This window comes from Drosophila mojavensis, unplaced genomic scaffold, assembly GCF_018153725.1.
Source record: "Drosophila mojavensis isolate 15081-1352.22 unplaced genomic scaffold, ASM1815372v1 contig_49, whole genome shotgun sequence".
Lineage (NCBI taxonomy): Eukaryota > Metazoa > Arthropoda > Insecta > Diptera > Drosophilidae > Drosophila > Drosophila mojavensis.
This window is the reverse complement of record NW_025318872.1, coordinates 4,394,165-4,412,066: the sequence shown is the minus strand read 5'-3', so window position 1 is coordinate 4,412,066 and position 17,902 is coordinate 4,394,165. Positions and strand designations below refer to the sequence as shown.

General features: G+C 37.7%; 3 protein-coding genes and 1 long non-coding RNA gene across 5 annotated transcripts; 2 read left to right on the top strand and 2 right to left on the bottom strand.

Moving 5' to 3' along the window:
- Window positions 1–1,054: 1,054 nt before the first annotated feature.
- On the top strand, window positions 1,055–6,959 carry LOC6578132 (neural cell adhesion molecule 2). Of its 2 annotated transcripts, none has more exons than XM_015166005.3 (7): window positions 1,055–1,742; window positions 3,265–3,507; window positions 3,605–3,721; window positions 4,177–4,308; window positions 4,381–4,533; window positions 5,553–6,041; window positions 6,520–6,959. In XM_015166005.3, exons 1-7 carry the CDS (start codon window positions 1,694–1,696, stop codon window positions 6,708–6,710), a joined length of 1,374 nt encoding a protein of 457 aa, XP_015021491.1. In that variant the 5' UTR covers window positions 1,055–1,693; the 3' UTR covers window positions 6,711–6,959. The 2 variants fall into 2 exon arrangements, with proteins under 2 accessions (XP_015021491.1, XP_002004054.1); XM_002004018.4 differs by having other exon boundaries at window positions 1,056–1,742; window positions 3,262–3,507.
- On the bottom strand, window positions 1,791–3,274 carry LOC122757343. The gene is made up of 2 exons (XR_006357345.1): window positions 3,185–3,274; window positions 1,791–3,082 (listed from the first exon to the last, which is right to left on the bottom strand). It is a non-coding gene; the product is annotated as an uncharacterized LOC122757343 (long non-coding RNA).
- A 6,955-nt stretch (window positions 6,960–13,914) lies between the features above and the next one.
- Window positions 13,915–14,742, bottom strand: LOC6578131 (NPC intracellular cholesterol transporter 2 homolog a). The gene has a single exon (XM_002004017.4). It carries the CDS (start codon window positions 14,624–14,626, stop codon window positions 14,174–14,176), a length of 453 nt encoding a protein of 150 aa, XP_002004053.1. The 5' UTR covers window positions 14,627–14,742; the 3' UTR covers window positions 13,915–14,173.
- A 1,080-nt stretch (window positions 14,743–15,822) lies between these two features.
- On the top strand, window positions 15,823–17,594 carry LOC6578130 (actin-related protein 2/3 complex subunit 1A-B). Its single transcript, XM_002004016.4, has 2 exons — window positions 15,823–16,178; window positions 16,250–17,594. Exons 1-2 carry the CDS (start codon window positions 16,106–16,108, stop codon window positions 17,308–17,310), a joined length of 1,134 nt encoding a protein of 377 aa, XP_002004052.1. The 5' UTR covers window positions 15,823–16,105; the 3' UTR covers window positions 17,311–17,594.
- Window positions 17,595–17,902: the final 308 nt, after the last annotated feature.

Here is a 17,902-nt window from a genome sequence, read left to right as displayed (position 1 = left end):
CATAACATTGTATTAGTTGACTCAACAAGCATCATGCGCCATATAATCACCATATACCTAGTATCATGGTGTAATCCGTAAGGCAAGGCAATTTTATAGTAAGCAAGGTAATAGGACATGCGAATATATTTATTATTCGGCAATTGACTACTATAGACAACCGTGGTCACAGATTACTCGAAATTCCGTTTTAAATTATGGGAGCTAAAGTATCAATATGATACTTGACACACTTGACACACCGCCAGAGTGAAGTCATCAACCATGTCTAGTTTACAAACAGCTAGTAACGCAATCATTTCTAAAGTGTTACTAGTCAATTTATCAACCACCAGACTTTTCTAATGCATGTACCTTATCATGTTGAAGGCGTATAATGTTCTCATGGTATTATAGAAATCAAGTATATTACGATGCAGCTAAATAATAATTTAATAGAAGGCAGAAGAAGTGTTCACAGATTATTATTAGCAATTATTTTACTTAACGACAGGAACAATTTGTTTTATTTAAATTCTTGGGCTAAAAAAAAAACCAATTCTTTAGCTGCCAAAAAGTATGCAATGATATATATTTTTATCTATTATGACTCGTGTGAGTTCACTTCTGGCAAAGCTTAAACGCCATCTACTGGAAAATATTTCAACTTATTCATATTTACCTTTACAATACGTTATAGGATTTCAAACTTGGTGTTATACAAACATTGGTGAGTTTTAACTTTGCAACAGTGACAGTGTTCTATAGTCTGTTATATTTGTCATAAGAAGTTTGCTAAAGTGCAAGCTTAAAGCTTTCGACTACCCCAACGTGAAAGCTTGATACTGTCAGTATCGTCAAATTCCCCAGCCGACAATTCGAATGTTGAGCAACATGTTGGATGTTGCTAGAACGAACTGTTGCTTTTGGGAAGATGACGACAAACTGTCTACAATGTGACGAAAGTAAAGGATTCCACAAGAGTCGCAATGTCCTTCAGTACCATTTCTGATTTTGCACTGATTTGAACACGCCAGCAACGAAATCAAGTGTAAGCAAATTACAGCTGAAGCTGAAGTCAAAGTTGAGTTCGCGTCGCGTCGCAGTGCTTCGCTTCAAGTCGGCACTCGCAGCCGAGGAGCAGGTCCTGTCGTCTACGCATTTTGGATTTCAGTCCGTTTTTGGCACTCGGTTGAAATGGATCACGAATCGCAAAACTCACTCTGGACATTAGTACCGAGCCTCGCGCGATTGTCCCACGTATTTCGAGTTACCAGTGCCCATGCGATATAAGGTGGAGCAACTAAACACAAATAAAGCAAAAAGAGGAGTAGACGGCGCGGATATGTTGCCGGAAATCAAGTCTTTACCGTGCCGGAGTTGCTGTGTTGAGATAAGAATATCCCAGGCCTTCACTCATGAAGATGATGTCATCCGCGGCTGATTCGCCTCGAAGTGAAACCGACCCCAAAAGTGAAACTAAAAGTGAAAGTGGCTGTGAATGCGAATGTGTTGCTAGCCAAACTATTTCGGCAGTGGGCGACCCATGAGTAATTTGTTTTTTGGCAAAGCCACGCCTCTTTGCCTCTTTATGACGCTGTCATTAGCCATTATCCTGGCCAAAAGTGAACCTAAGTGAGTAACGCAATTATAATAATAATTCACGTCGAAAAGGATCAGCGTCAAGGAACAAAATAAAAGCAGCACATGTAACATGGATAAATGCATATTAATTTGCTGTCTGCTTCAGCTGTCGAGAAATGGTAAGGAAATTTACTGAAAGCCACTAACAAACTAACGTTAAATAAAAACTGTTGGGTAAAAATTTTTTTTTTTTAATTTTTAAATTATTTAAACAAAAAATTTAAACAGTGATCGCACTTACGACTCTGTTTGAATAATGAGAAAATATACAATTTATATTTATATAGAATGGAAAGTATAGGTAATTCCAAATTATGTGTGGATATGCTTCCTTCTTCGTCTCGTCAATCTTGTAACTTAGTAGGAGCTTTGCTTTCAGTGCCTTTAGTATGCTATAAACTGTTTGTGCTCATTCTGGAAACACTTCCAAGAGCTTTGGACTTTTGGGACCAGGCTAGATGCCAATCAGGCTTCATTCGCCCAACACATATAATTTAATCAAATTGGATAAGTAATTCGGAGTCATCCAGCTTGAATTTATTTCGACTTCGGCTTTGATAGGTCAGTTTCCTGATCCATCTATTTTGATTTGGTCTAAGGCCAATTAGCTATGCTTTGATAAAATGAAATAAATGAAATCTTTAAAGGTATTTAAAGACATTCTGTTCAGTTTGTTTCTCTCCTGTTCCCACAACAAACCAGCAGCTGCCCATTCAGATGGGGTATATATCTGTTATTCTTTTCAAATCGAATTCATATAGGATATTGTATGTAGCGTATATCCAAGCCCTAATTTATCTAAAGCAACAACCCCGGTGAATGCCCTTCTATTTGCGTGCGTATGTGTGCGTGGGTCTGCTGTGTGCTTGTGTGCGTTTACTCGATACCACATCTGAGGACGTGTGTTCACCCGTTTGCTTACAATATTAAGTGCAAGTCGCATTATTTGAAAGTAGCTCGCGATACTTCCACTGCTTTAAGTTGCTCAGCTTATCTACATACGCCTCCACCTTGATTCTTGCGACGATTAGCGTTTTACTGAATGTCCAGCATCTTCTCCAGCGACCAAGAGCTTCCCTCAGTGCTGACCTCCCAGGACGAATAGTCCACAATCGCATTCTGATGCGTCGTTGCCAAATCATTCAGATAGTTTTGGGGGCACCCGTGTCATTCTGGCCACGAAGGATAAAAATTATTCCTGCCATTCGTGTGACCATGGTTCCCATGGTTCCAGCTCTGGCCTATTTGCCATCGTACCAGATTGTTCGATTGAATGAATCTGCATTTGCTTCTGGCTCATTAGATGTTGTCGTCCGTATTCTGCTCTTTAGCCTCGGTGGTCGGGATTTCTATTTTTCGAATACACCGGCATGTGCATTGGGCATTCCGAAAACTTTATTATTTCTTATCAACTGCATTGTGTGTACAAACTTGTTTACCGAAAGAGAGTTGCGGAATCCTATAAGTGTGTCAGGGTAAGAAGGATATATGCATTATGTTATATTAACGCCTTCGATCATAAGGTTACGTCAAATTTATTTGCGCTATTTATCTTTCTTACCCGTGCCCTCTGACAGCTCTGTTCCAGGAATATATGATAAATTCAGTCAAATTTTTGTTATCTGTTATTTGTTATAGCAGCTGCAGTCTTTGGAGCCGTGGAGCTGGAGAATTCATCCACGGCCCGAATAGATGTATTGCCCAGTCACCTGCCGTCGCCCCTAACTCTGACGCCGTCGACGCCGTCGATAACGCACTTTGTAAATGACTCCTTCATCATCTTTTGCAAAACAGTGCACAAGGATGTTGACACAAAGTGGCGGGATCCCAGGGGTCAGCCCCGTGAGAACACCAAAGGGCGCGTTCACATTGAAAAGAAGACGGGTTAGTCATTTGAGAAGTTTAAAGCGCTGATGTCGTTCATGGTTTTATACATTATTTGTATATTATTTACTTATTTGCAAAATTGATTCCTTCTTAGGCCAACTCGCTCTGGTCTTTGAACATATTTCACTGGAAGACAAGGGCAACTGGACTTGTGAAATGGATTCGCCCGCTGCACGAGAGCCACGAAAATCCTTTGAGCTGCTTGTAAACCGTAAGTTATATACCTCAACTGTAATTAAACAGTCAGCCAAGTAGTATAAAGGGGCCTTTTGTCATTATTAAAACTCCTATCGGGCATGAATACATACTAATAAAATGAATTTGAAATGAAATGAATGAATATAAATATCTCAGGTGAAAAGCCATAGGTAACCTCTGTTAAAAAGAAACTTGTTCAAGGGAAATAAAGCCCGATAAAATAAAAACAGAATGAATTTGGTGTCATTACGTTTTTAATGAGCATCCTTCAGTCCATCATCAAACTTGTGATATAAATGAGCATTTGAACATTTTGTACGCAGTCTCTCTCCCCATCCGTCATTCAGAGTTTACTTTTCAGAGTTTACTTTTGATCCATTTTGTTAGTTGCTCAACGCCTTATTGATTCAGACCAGCAAGATGCATATGATGTTTTACATTTTCTACTTTTTCCCAATTCACAAACAGAAAAAATATCATTCGACAAGACGGAGCAGGTGCAATCGGTGCGCGAGGGGCGCGATGCTCTGGTCAATTGCTTTGTGCACGGCCAACCTGTACCGGAAGTCTCCTGGCTGCACAACGGCGAATACATAAACAGTTAGTAGTAACATATCATGGCAGTGAAGAAGGTAAATAGTTTACTAAGTCTCCATTCTCTGCTTCGTTTAGCTGCTAACTCCTCAAAACACAAACGACTCTCCGACGGGCTCTTCATCAAGAATGTTAGCCAATCGGATGCAGGAGAATACACTTGTCGAGCCATGCGAATAACGCCCACATTCTCAGACTCGGATCAAATAACGATACTGTTGAGGATACAACGTAAGTATTAAAATGGCCAACTCTGGAAAGCCCTTGCAACCCATTTATTGCTCGCTAACTAATAGTAGTGAATAACCCTCGACTTGATATATAATGAGATATATAATGAGACTCGATTGAGAGACTGAAGAGTCTCCGTTGTGCTCTTCAATGTATCAATCAATATCGGCTATATCTTTAGTAAATTATATATTCTGTCTGTATCACTCTATCACAGTCGATTCAAAGCTTATCAACTTACCCAAAGGCTTCTCTAATTGTTTGCTAAACTATTTTGCCTGTTTTACGTCGCTTTACGTGAATCGAACTGTTGGGTGTTATGAAAATGGACACACAGCTGCTGGCAGTTTCCTAAACAGCTCCAATTAAACGTGGCTCGCATAATATGACCAATGGGCCAACGCCTGCTCTATGAGCTCTAAACAAACTAACACGGAACCAGAAAATTGGCAACATTCATTTGCCTTTCTTCCGGAATTCCCTCTTTGCAATTGCGATTGAGTTGCCATTACCATCTAAATTGTGCTAATGACTAACGACTGCCGACTACCACCTCCCGTCGGAGGAGGATGACGATAGGGGTGTGGCTGCGGACAGTAGGTGCGAGTAAGCTGACCACCTTCTGACCCACTGCTGGGCAAACAACAGCCAATAGATGACGAAACTAATTTGTATCCCAGTCGAAATGCTGAAAATTTGCAACATACTCGAGTATGCTTGCATTTCCTGAGCAATAATACCCAAGGATGACTGCAATGTCGCCGGCAAGGACGAGCACCAGCCAATGCTAAAATGTGTCATCAGTTTACGCTTGAATGGAGCATGGGGGCTTCTGGGTGGCGGCTGCTGGTCCTCCCAAAGGAATCGGTTGGATTTTTGAGCCAACGACCAAATGGCATGGCTCCACTCCTCTGTCTAGCTGTAGCTTGTTTGTCCTAGTTGAACATTCATGCGGGTCTAGTCCTTTCGGCAGCACCCAACTCTCCTCAAACTAACTATCCTCTCGCCCATTATTTCAGACAAGCCTCAGTGGTTCTACAACGAAACGTTGCCTGTGCAATATGCCTATGTCGGTGGCTCCGTGAATCTCAGTTGCGATGCGATGGGCGAACCACCGCCATCGTTTACGTGGCTGCACAATGGCAAAGGGATTGTGGGATTCAATCATCGCATCTTCATGGCGGACTACGGAGCAACTCTGCAGCTGAATATTCGCAATGCCAGCCAGTTCGGGGACTACAAGTGTAAGGTGGCTAATCCGCTGGGCATGCTCGAGCGGATAATTAAGTTGCGCCCTGGCGCCAAGCCCATTGGACCAACGCGCTTCCAACTCAAGCGTCTCTATCCGGATGCCTTCGAGCTGGATCTACGGACGCCACGCATGACCAATGTCTCAGACGAGATGCAAATCTATGGATATCGTGTCGCTTACATAAGTGAAAGCGATTTCAAATACAGCGCCGGCAATTGGAGCTATGCCAAGCAGAGGGATTTCTCGTTTCATCGTGGTAGGTTATATATCTATCTATCTATCATGTATATACAGATTTGTTAAATGTTATGTTATGTACATTATCGGTTGTACTTGGTATATTTCAGATTGAGGTAGGATAAATTATTCCTTATCGTGGTGATCAGCTTTGCAGGTTATCTATTTCGAAAACCATTCGAGACAAAAACTTTGAATTTTGTACATATACATATTTAGACATTTTTCCCCTATTACCACAAATTTGGATAAGCGTCCTATATTTGTCATGTGTACAAATATGAAATGTTGAATGAGCTCAGTTCTTCGCAGATTTCAGCCAGCCCTAACTAATGTTTTAGTGAAACAATTTGTTTTTGTCTGTACAGCTACAATATTTGTCTGAAAAATCAGAGCTCCATCATCAGGAGGGTTAATTATCCCTTCTAAGTACATTTAGAGACTTTAGCGTAGCGTCAAGCTATTAAATTCTTGCAAATATTGTTTTTAACTTCCAGGACATCGTTTCATCATACCCCATCTAGAGGGCAATACAACATATTTAATGCGTGCCGCTTCACGAAATTTGGCCGGACTTAGCGATTGGAGCAGCGTGAAGATTTTTGCCACAGCTGCCGCAGCTTCCCCATGGCATCCCTATAGATGGTGCATCCACGTCTTGATAGGACTTGCTTTGTTTTGGCACTAGACGATGGATGTGGATTTTGAACGAAGTCTACTGTAGCATTAGTTAATATTGTTATTAGTAATTATCGTTGCTAATTTTTGGTAAGTTGAGTTTTTGTGTATCTTCTGTGATAGACTTTATGTGCAATCCAATTATCCGGAATGGAGAATGCTTTATAGTTACTTTGATCATTGCCAATTTCGCTGCCAACATTCGGTACTTTTATTAATGTAGCTTGGTTTCATTTCATTACAACTGGTATAATGGCAATCCAACGGTATACATACATATATATATATACATATATACATAAATACATTAGTGCATACATATGTCAAGTCTTTAATAAACTCGTTTAATGTCAATGCCTCACTCTACATCAATGTTGTTTATGCTAAACAAACCATTTTTAGGATAAGATCTCCCCAACAAAAGAAAACACTTACTTTGATGAATTTTACAAAAGTCCAAACAAATGAAACAAAATGAAGATGAAAAGCCTACAAGAATAACAAAATAAATGTTGTTGAATGAAAAGCAAAGAAACCTTAAAAAAGCATAGCAAATCAATAAGTGTGAATTCATTTAGGCCTGTTTAAATGAATATACAACATAATAAAATTAATTAAATCATGTAGATGATAAGTCGAGGATCTGAATTATATGGAAATAAAAGAAGTTAAATGTATAAAACGTGTTTATATTGTATATGGTATTTGGTATATGTATACGATATACACCATGATATATGATGTATATCCGATATAAGGCAATTGGTATATGGGAGAGTAGGCTAATATATTATATGGTATATGGTGTATATAAAATATAATTTTTAATATTAGTAAAATAAGCGAGCTTTGTATCAATTCAGAGGAAATATTTATATGAAGTCAAGCAAATTATGTAAGAGAGACAATTGCGCATGAATCTTCCATCGAATCACAATGACTTTTCCTGACCAATTTCCGTATTCCATCTTTTCTCATGCCCAGAGTTTGCATCCGAATTAATGGTTTTTATTGACAATCCTCGAGCACACAATCAACCAACATGTGTATAATCGTAGGTAGCTGTGACCACGTTTGCTGAACAGTTTGTGAAATGGAAAATCGGTAAACAATATTACTGGGGAGAAACAGCGGCACATAGTTGGCCCGGACAGCATCAACTTGCTGCCGTAATCGGAAAGGTTTATTTTAATTAAAATTTACAATTAATATTTAATGAGTCGAGGAACAACAAGGAGATAGGAGACAGGAGACACGCGACAGCAGCCAGAAGCCAGAAGTGGCAGCCGCCAACGAATACGTTCAGCTTGATGTGCATTAAATTGAATTTCAATAAAGCCACTGCAGGAGAAGCTACCCATAAGATGTGCTTCTGCATTTAACGATAGTTTTCTGAAAAGGGATTTCTCCGATGTCGCAGATTAAATACGATTTTACGCCCTTCTTATGGATTGATTTTAGTTTGTGACAAAGGGCTTAAATCAAAGATTGAATAAATATAATCAATACGCGACTGTGGCTACTTCACGTAAAATAATTATCTGTATATAACTTACAGAAATATCAACAGGGAAGAAATTTCAGTTGTATGACAGCTTTAAAAACATTCAAAATGTCTTCATAGAGATATTGGAGTTTACAATGAACAAGTTTTTAGGGGTATATTTAGTAGTTATTTAGTTCATTTATACACGTCTGAAATATCAGAATATATATTATATCTATAGATGCTGCATATACCCCTATACGATTTAGATTTTCGATCCTCTGGGCAGAACGATATTACAAAAATCATTATATCCAGTCAGCCAGTCACCCTGATCAAGAATATATGTATATACTTTATGGGGTCTGACACTTCTCATTTTTACAGTAATTATAGCAATATATCTTAATATCTCATTTTCAGGGTATATAAATATTAATATATAAGTCATCCACTAGCTCAATGTTGAGTAATGAAATGAAATTGTAAATGTGCTCAATATGTGAACAAATTCTGTTTTCTCTGTCAGTCGGTTTTAACCGAGGCGGTTGAAAAATTGCTCATATTAGGATTTAAGGTGCGAATGCTAGTAAAAAATGTAAGATTCGTACATATGTGTATAAATAGTCTACGTTTTAAAATTGATTTTCTTATCAAAATAAAAGGACATAATTAAGTTCCTAGATTCTGTGCAAGCCGAATGCTCTTTTCCCTATCATTCTACAATTTGATACTAACACATATATTAATACATGAGTTTAGTTTACAAGGGCACTGAAGATCGTTTTATACCCTGAACCCATTTTCAATGGGAAATCCGGGTATAATGGTTTTGTTGAAATGAACGCAGAAGGAGGCGTGTCAGGGCGACGAGCTGAGTTAATTTAGCCCTGTCTGACTGTCTGTCTGTCTGTCCGTCTGTTCGTCTGTTCTTCTGTCCGTCTGTCAGTATGTTTTAACGCGTCGATTTCAGAAGATATAAGAGCTATAGACCTCAATTCTTTAAATGTCCGTGTATACTACGCGGATGTCAAGTTTTGCTTTAAAAATCTATAACTGGCCTCGTTATTTTGTTATCGATTAAAAACATTATCGAAAACCAGTAATAAATTTATACGTCTTTAAGGCTAGAGTCGCCAAATTTTTAATGTAGATTCATATGTACTTTATAGAATATCGTTTTTTGTCAAAATTCACCCCCCACCCCTATATTCACCCCGTCACCCACATATTTTAAAAAGCGTATTGAAAGTACTTGAGACTTGTGCTTTGGCAAATGCATGCATATCCATGGTATAATCATAATCTGAAAGTTTCATTTACAATTAAGTTCCCATAGTAAGTCACCAAGTCATGCGTGTTTACGCGTGCGTGCGTAAATACATCGAAATTGAAATTTTAGCCATACTAAATGGGCATTTTTATTAGTTTGGTTTCGGGTAGTATCACTAATCTGTGGTTAGTGGTAATATCTAATCGAGCACTCTCGACTAGAGTTTTCTTACTTGTTTTTATTTTGGTGCATAACTAGAGGTTAATCGATATTTAGTGATAAACAAAACGGTAGTATAAATATTCAAAAGTAATAAAGAACACACAGATTTAGGGGAAAACTTAAATAACCTACAGAGCAACAAAATTTTATTTTGAGCCACTCTTTATCTGAAAGCAAAGATAACGCATACTATACATAGATATCTGTTAATGACATTTTTGTATACCCTGAACCCATTGAAAATGGGAAATCAGGGTATAATGGTTTTGTGAAAAAGTATGTAACGGGCAGAAGGAGGCGTGGCAGACCCCACAAAGTATATATATTTTTGATCAGTGCGACGAGCTGAGTCGATATAGCCCTGTCCGTCTGTCCGTCCGTCCGTCCGTATGAGTGCGTCGATCTCAGAAGTTATAAGAACTAGAGAGCTGAAAGTTGGCATGCATCCTTGTGTGTACCATACCACTAACCAGAGAACAGTACGAGTTTGCTCTATTTTTTCGATAAATCATCCGATAACTATTTTATCGAGAATAATCGAAAAATTGATTTGGTTTTTTAGCCTAATTTGAACACTTTTAGACCTGGAGTCTTCAAATTTGCGTTGTATATAAAGGTAATCAATACAAAGATTTTGTAATTTACAGATTTTGGATACCACGCCCCCTTCTCCCCCAATTTGTAAGAAACGCATTTCAAGTACTAGAGTGCTTTGGAATGTCCACACATTTTAACCATATGATTACGCTCTGAAAGTTTCATTAAGATCGTATGTCTACAAAATAAATTATTCAAAAAAAAAAAAAAAATTCTCATAATATTGCCCACACTGCAGCGCAGCCCAAGCGCAGTCGCTGCTTGCTGCGCAGTTAGCAGTGAGCAGGCTTATGCGTGCGTGTGGATGCATGTATATGTATGTGTTCATAAAAGAAGTGTAGAATGATTAGAATATCAGCTTAGAGGGTCCAGGGTATCTCCTAGTCGAGCAGTCTCGACTGGAGCCTTCATACTTGTTTGTAATTAGGCCAGGTGTTGCAGATGACTTGTTAAATGAAGACAGCCTGGTGCCCGGTGCCAGGTGCCAGGTGCAATTAAACAAAAGGAAAACAAATTGTAATTAATTAAAATTTAATTTGTTATTAATCACAGACATTTCACACATGTTGCTAAATGAAACATTTTGATATAACTGTGCGCATTTTGTACATGCAAAAAAATTAAGCCGCATTAATAATGTAAAGGTGTAGTAATTGGCTATCAACAGGAGCTATTGGCAACTACAGTATGAATGTCCAGTTTCTTTCTTTCTTTAAACATTTGCTGTTTTCACTCGTGCAGTAATGGAATGATATTTTGCCTTTTAATTTGCTCATACAGTTGCTCACAAAAGAAAAGAAATCTGTTTGATTTGTAGAATGTCCAAGTTGCCGTCCCTCTGTCTGTATGAATCCACAGCGTTATATCTAGAGACTCAATAAGAATTCAAAATAGCGATTTATCCAATTATAAATATTTACGAGCGTCGGGCTTAGTCGTCCAGCTTAGTCGTAAATATGAGATCAAACACATTTTCGCAGGAAAACTTAAATCTTACAAACTATGAAGTCGTTTTCGTCCAGTAGGACTGTCCAATATTAAACAAGTAAGAAGGCTCTAGTCGAGACTGCTCGACTAGGAGATACTCTGAACCCTCTAAGCTGATATTCTAATCATTCTGCATTTTTATGCACACATACATACACATGCATCCACACGCACGCATAAGCCTGCGCTCTGCTAACTGCGCAGTAAGCAGCGACTGCGCTTGGGCTGCGCTGCAGTGTGGGCAATATTATGAGAATTTATTTGTTGAATAATTTCTTTTGTAGACATAAGATCTTAATGAAACTTTCAGAGTGTAATCATATGATGAATATGTGTGTACATTCCAAAGCACAAGTCTCTAGTACTTGAAATTTTTTTTACGTTTTTTACAAATTGGGTGGAAAGGGGGCGTGGTCTCCAAAATCTGTAAATTACTAAATCTTTGTATCGATTAACTTTATATACAACGCAAATTTGAAGACTCCAGGTATAAAAATGTTAAAATTAGGCTGAAAAAACAATGCCGATTTTTCGATTATTCTCGATTAAAAAGTTATCGGATGAATTATCGAAAAAATAAAGCAAACTCGTACTGCGTATGGTACACACGAGTATGCACGCCAAATTTCAGCTCTCTAGCTCTTATAACTTCTGAGATCGACGCACTCATACGGACGAACGGACGGACAGACGGACAGGGCTATATCAACTCAGCTCGTCGCGCTGATCAAGAATATATATATACTTTATGGGGTCTGCCACGCCTCCCTCTGCCCGTTACATACTTTTTCACAAAACCATTATACCCTGATTTCCCATTTTCAATGGGTTCAGGGTATAAAAAAATATCGTATTGATGATATTTTAAATTTTGAAAAAATATCATTTCAATATTTCTGGAAGTATTTTTATACCCTGAACCCATTTTCAATGGGAAATCAGTCGAGCATTCTCAACTCTTACTCGTGATAATTGATTAATTGATGGTATTACAATACCATTTTATATGCGATTTACGATCTGCCACGTTTTTAATTAGCTTTAATAAAGTGAACTACTAGGAATAATTGTATTCTTCAAGAATAAAGCGATATTTTCATAAAGATATTTTCAAAAACATGTATGGATCTGCAGAAGAATAGGTGGATTGCGATTCATACTCATAGTAATTCTTATCCAATAGCTATTTCAATAATTTTTCGCGTCTTTCAGCTTACACAAGAAACACGCACGCACACACACAAGCATAAACACGCATGGGCGCAGTGTGCGCTTACTATGAGAACTTAATTGTTTAATAACTCTTTTTGTGGACATACGATCTTCATGAAACTTTTAGATTATGATTATATTATAAAGATGCATGTATTTGCTCTAGTATTTGAAATACGCCTTTTACAAAAGTGAAGGTGAGGGGGTGGATATAGAGGTGGGGGTAAATTTTAATTTTTTATCGATAAAAAATATCGGGATGAGTTATCGATTTTTAATGATAAGCTCGATATCCGCATTTAAAAAATATTTGAAGTCTCTAGCTCTTATATCTACTGAAATCGACGCGTTCATACATACGGACAGACAGACAGACGGACGGACAGACAGACGGACAGGGGCAAATCGACCCATCTCGTCTCCCTGATCAAGAATATATATACTTTGTGGGATCTGCCACGCCTCGTTCCGCCTGTTGCATGCATTATAAATAATCTACCTATTGATTAAGTATACATTTTTTGAAGACTTGTCAGAATCAGGTTTAAGAATACATCTAAAAACTGGAAAATTAATATATAACATAAAATATACCAATCAGTTGCATTAATTAGCTCACTAACTAATCTAAGGAGCATGTATGTATGTCGCTGTTTAAACAGCTTTGAAGAATAACAAACCGAAGAAATATCTATTTAACCATACTGACTAAAAATGCAACCCTTTTTCAGGATTAATGCCTTGGCATCCAAAAGTGATCCATCTAATTTAATATCCAACAAATAACTCGTTAACAAGAGTATGTCATATAAGTTAGGTATTCAATAATATATTAACTAAGTTGAGAAAATGGAGCGAAGATTGATGAATTTATTATGGTGTGTTTCTGTTAGATAAGGTTTCGAAAATGTTCCACAAAAAACATGAGTAAATATTAATCATATATATATTTTGATTCATAATCAGTTGCGTCGCCTACGTAAACAGAATCCCGCAGAATTGACAAAGAAATTTTTGTTCGAGCAACCGCATAAATAATATCATTTACAATCAAAAATAATTGTATCGGCGTTCGATTCATTCGGAATTTATATCATGTGCGATAGCTTAAACTTCATTATTTGAAATGTATTTATCAAGACAAGTTAGTATTGATATGATATAACATTTTAATTTATATATGAACTGCACCGCACTTTATCCATTTGTTCCTCAGTGTACCTTTTTAAGGTTTAAGTTGCTAATTTGTAAATATATATATACATGCTCCTATGCTAAATATTTAGTAGTAGTAGTTCAAGGTGTGTGGGCTTTCCAGAATTTTCAATTACTAAATAGTACATGAAATATAGATTCGTACTTACTGAATGCATATCAGCTGATAAGTACTACCCCACAGCATGCTAGCAATTGAGAAATAATCAAGTACACTGTCAATTGGCAAGACAGATAAGACAGATAATTTATCCGTTTCTTCACCTTTATTTATTACATACAATCCACACATAGCGGAAAAAGCAATAAAAATGCAAACAAAGAAAACGATGGCAGTGACAGTCAACCGAAATAGCTCGGCCTCTTAATGAACGAAATCATTTAAATAAATTTTTTTTTTTTGTTGCTTTTTTCTTTATTTTAAATTAGATTACAATAAGAATATAGCGATGCAAGTTGAACAGTTTCAAGTGCCCGCATATTATTGTATTTTAGCAGGAATTTCAACGCATACGATATCCACACTGTTCTGGTCCTTCAGCTCCCATTTAACTAGCACTGAGACCTTTGGATAACTCTTCAGTACAGGCAGCGTGGCCGTATATCTATAAGCTTCGTTATTTTCTAATGGACACTTGAGTCCGCTGTTAAGGCAGGCATCGGGATTAGTGAGTGGAAAGGGCATTTCGATGCCCAAAACCTTGCCGTGCACAACGGTTTTAACGACAGAAGCCGTCTCGGCCAATGCAAAGTCTATCGAAATTGAAACATTGGTATTTCGTTGTAGAAGGCACTCCGGCTTTGTGGTATCACAGCCTTCAATGGTGACTTGAGTAAATTTTCCCGTCTTTGATCCACAATCTTGAAATTCTAAGGCTGTACCCAGCTGCAGCGTCAGAAGTAGCGACGAAATAAGCACGCATAACGTAAACATATTGCTTATTTACTTCAATTAAAAGTTCCGGCGAGAAAACACTAAACGCAAGCTCATACAATTTGCTCGACAATGCCTTAGCTACAACTGAAATATGACTACAAAACGGTAGATAAAGGCAAACGCAAAAATCAGCTGCGCGCCTTATGTTATAAACACGTTGCTATCGATATCAATGTAAATGTCGAAAAGCCCGCCTTTGTAAATTTAATAGAGCTACATTTCTCATAAACAAATTCCAAGATTAAAAATAAAACGGATTTTTATATTGATATCAAATAGAATTTGAAGTTTCAATTTTTCACTTTTACGTCCAGGTATGATTATTGTAAAAAACTTGTATTTATATTTTAATATATCCGAGAATGATTATTGTATTCTTAAAATATATATCCATTCTTATTTAATATATTCAAGAATTATTATTATATTCTAATAAAAAACTTGTATTTATATTTTAATATAAATTTAGTTGTAAGACATACAAACTATATATGTAAATCTAGTGTTTATGATAATACAAAACTATCGATTACTTATAAAATGGTATTGATGTTGGAGAAGTGCAGTTATTTAACTTAATTTGTTTACGAAAATCGGTTAGCACAGCTTCGAATTTGCTCGGTCGCTTTAGGTTCAATTATAAAAATTATGAGCCTTAAAATTAGTGTGCTTAAACGTCCAGATTCCGATTTTATATGGTCTCTCTATGCTTACTCTTCGGTATCTGTTCTATCAAATATTTTTATGAATGTATGTATAGGCTGGAGTGCATAAGTAATACGTGTTGCATATTTGAAGATGTACCACTTATGAATGTTTTGTATGGTAAGTCAAGTAAGGAGTTATAGATAGTAAGTGCACCACAAAAACAAAACAAATTCGAGAATCGATTAAGCTGATCACAATAAGTCACCGATAGTCCAGAACTAGCGAATTCATCGTGAAGTGGTACACGACATTTTATAATCGTCTCGCGAATGCGTAATCGGCAACTTTAGAGTTCATATAGTTAATAAAAACAGTGTAACCTTCAGCAACATCCCAAATGGAAATGTCGTAAGAAATAAGTTAAAAACTCTATCTCAGATATAGATATCGACTATGTCTAGTAACCATTTCAAAATCTTAACTTGCGCCATTGGGCTTAAGGTGAGTCACTCTAATATCGATATATACCGAATCGATGTTACTCAACACTGCCCACCAAATGTAATTTATTCTTGCACCTCACAAATTTGCAAACGCTTAAAAATCTTTGCGCTTGCATTTTCCTGAAAATTTTCGCAAGTAAATCAAAGTTTTACTTTGGAGCTAGCTTAATCGTGTAGACGGCCCAGAGTCCGCGATTAAAACTAGAAAGGAGGCACTCAAGCTGTACGCAGTAGAAAAACAACGCCCAAAAAAATAGCGATAAAAATACGACTACGTGTGTGGTATCAATTTTCTATTTAGCTGCGTTTATTAATTAAATTTACCATGGCTGAAAAGTACACTTTTGGCAACACGCCAGCAGCTATAACATGCCACGCCTGGAATAAAGATCGCTCTCGTAAGTGACGCATGTGTGGAGTAATATAAAAAAACCCAGACCTTTTAATCTATGACTCACTTTTTATTCAGAAATCGCTTTGTCTCCGAACAACCATGAGATTCATATCTACAGCCGCGAGGGCCACGGCTGGAAGCTTGCCGATGTGCTTAACCAGCACGATTTACGTGTGATGGGTATCGATTGGGCAAAAGAAACGAATCGCATCGTTAGCTGTGCAGCAGATCGAAATGCTTATGTTTGGACGCAAGCGGAAGACGGAAAATGGAAGCCAACTTTAGTGCTGTTACGGATTAATCGTGCTGCTACTTGTGTGAAATGGTCGCCAGCAGAAAATAAATTTGCCGTGGGATCTGGAGCGCGTCTCATTTCGGTCTGTTACTTTGAATCGGAGAACGATTGGTGGGTGTCGAAGCATATTAAGAAGCCGATTAGGTCGACGGTTACCTCCTTGGACTGGCATCCGAATAATGTGCTACTGGTGGCTGGCTCCACAGACTACAAGGTACGCGTCTTTTCCGCATTCATCAAGGACATCGAAGAACCGCCGACACCAACGCCCTGGGGCAATCGCAAGCCCTTGGGTCAACTCATGGCAGAGTTCAAGAACTCCTCTACCTCTGGGGGAGGCTGGATCAATAGTGTAAGCTTCTCCATTGATGGTAACAAAGTGTGCTGGGTGGGTCATGATAGCTGTGTGAGCATTGTGGATGCCACCAATGGGAATACGGTAATTCGCTGTCGCACCGGTTACTTGCCTTTCCTGTCCTGCGAATGGGTCTCACCCACATCTGTCGTAGTGGCCGGCTACAGCTGTGTGCCGCTGCTCTACAGCTTGACTTCGGATAACAAGCTTGTGCTAAGCGGCAAGCTAGACAAATCACAAAAGCGTGAAGCGGGCGGCATCACGGCCATGCACTTCTTCAAGTCTATGGATTGTAACATGCGCACTGAAAATACGGATGTAGTCGTGGACTCCATTCACCAGAACGCCATTACCAGCATACGTTTGTATTCGGGTGACAAGGCAAGTGCGAGCAAGGTGTCCACGTCTGGAGTCGATGGCCAGTTGGTAATCTGGACGGTGGAACAGGATGGCATCAATGGAAGCATGCGTAACATGCAGATCTGAGTGCATCCCTAAAATCTGTGTTGGACCCTTGTTTTCCACATCTATATGTTTTTCTTTATGTACGTTTCCATTTCAACTGCAGTAATTTTTTATTTTTGTTAAGAACAAAATGTTAAATGCAGTTCGGATACGCAGTATTTTTGCCAAAATGTTAACAACAAAAATTGCTTTTCCAATTGTTTAATGTATACAAGCTTTTTATATATATATAAATATCTTAATTTTTAACAATTAGAGTATGTTCTTTAATTCTTTCAACTTATATAACAAATCCTGTAAATGTATTTGAAAGTGTTGTTTTTATCTTTGGAGAAGAGGTGGAACTACTTTTTAAAGTGATTTGTTAAAATGATAGTTCGTTATACACGGTTAAATATTTCGGTAGAAACGACAAAATTCTAGATTCCGTAAGAATCAAAAGCAAAGTAATGTCTAAAAATTGTTAGAGTTATTGGATAGATTACGCTACAGTGAGCGTTTAGTAAAAAAGTAACTAACACTGATCAGTTTGAAGTTATTTTAATTTTATTGGCATGAAACATTTACTACATCGTTATATAAATAAGGCTAGTTGTGAGTATTCGAAATAATT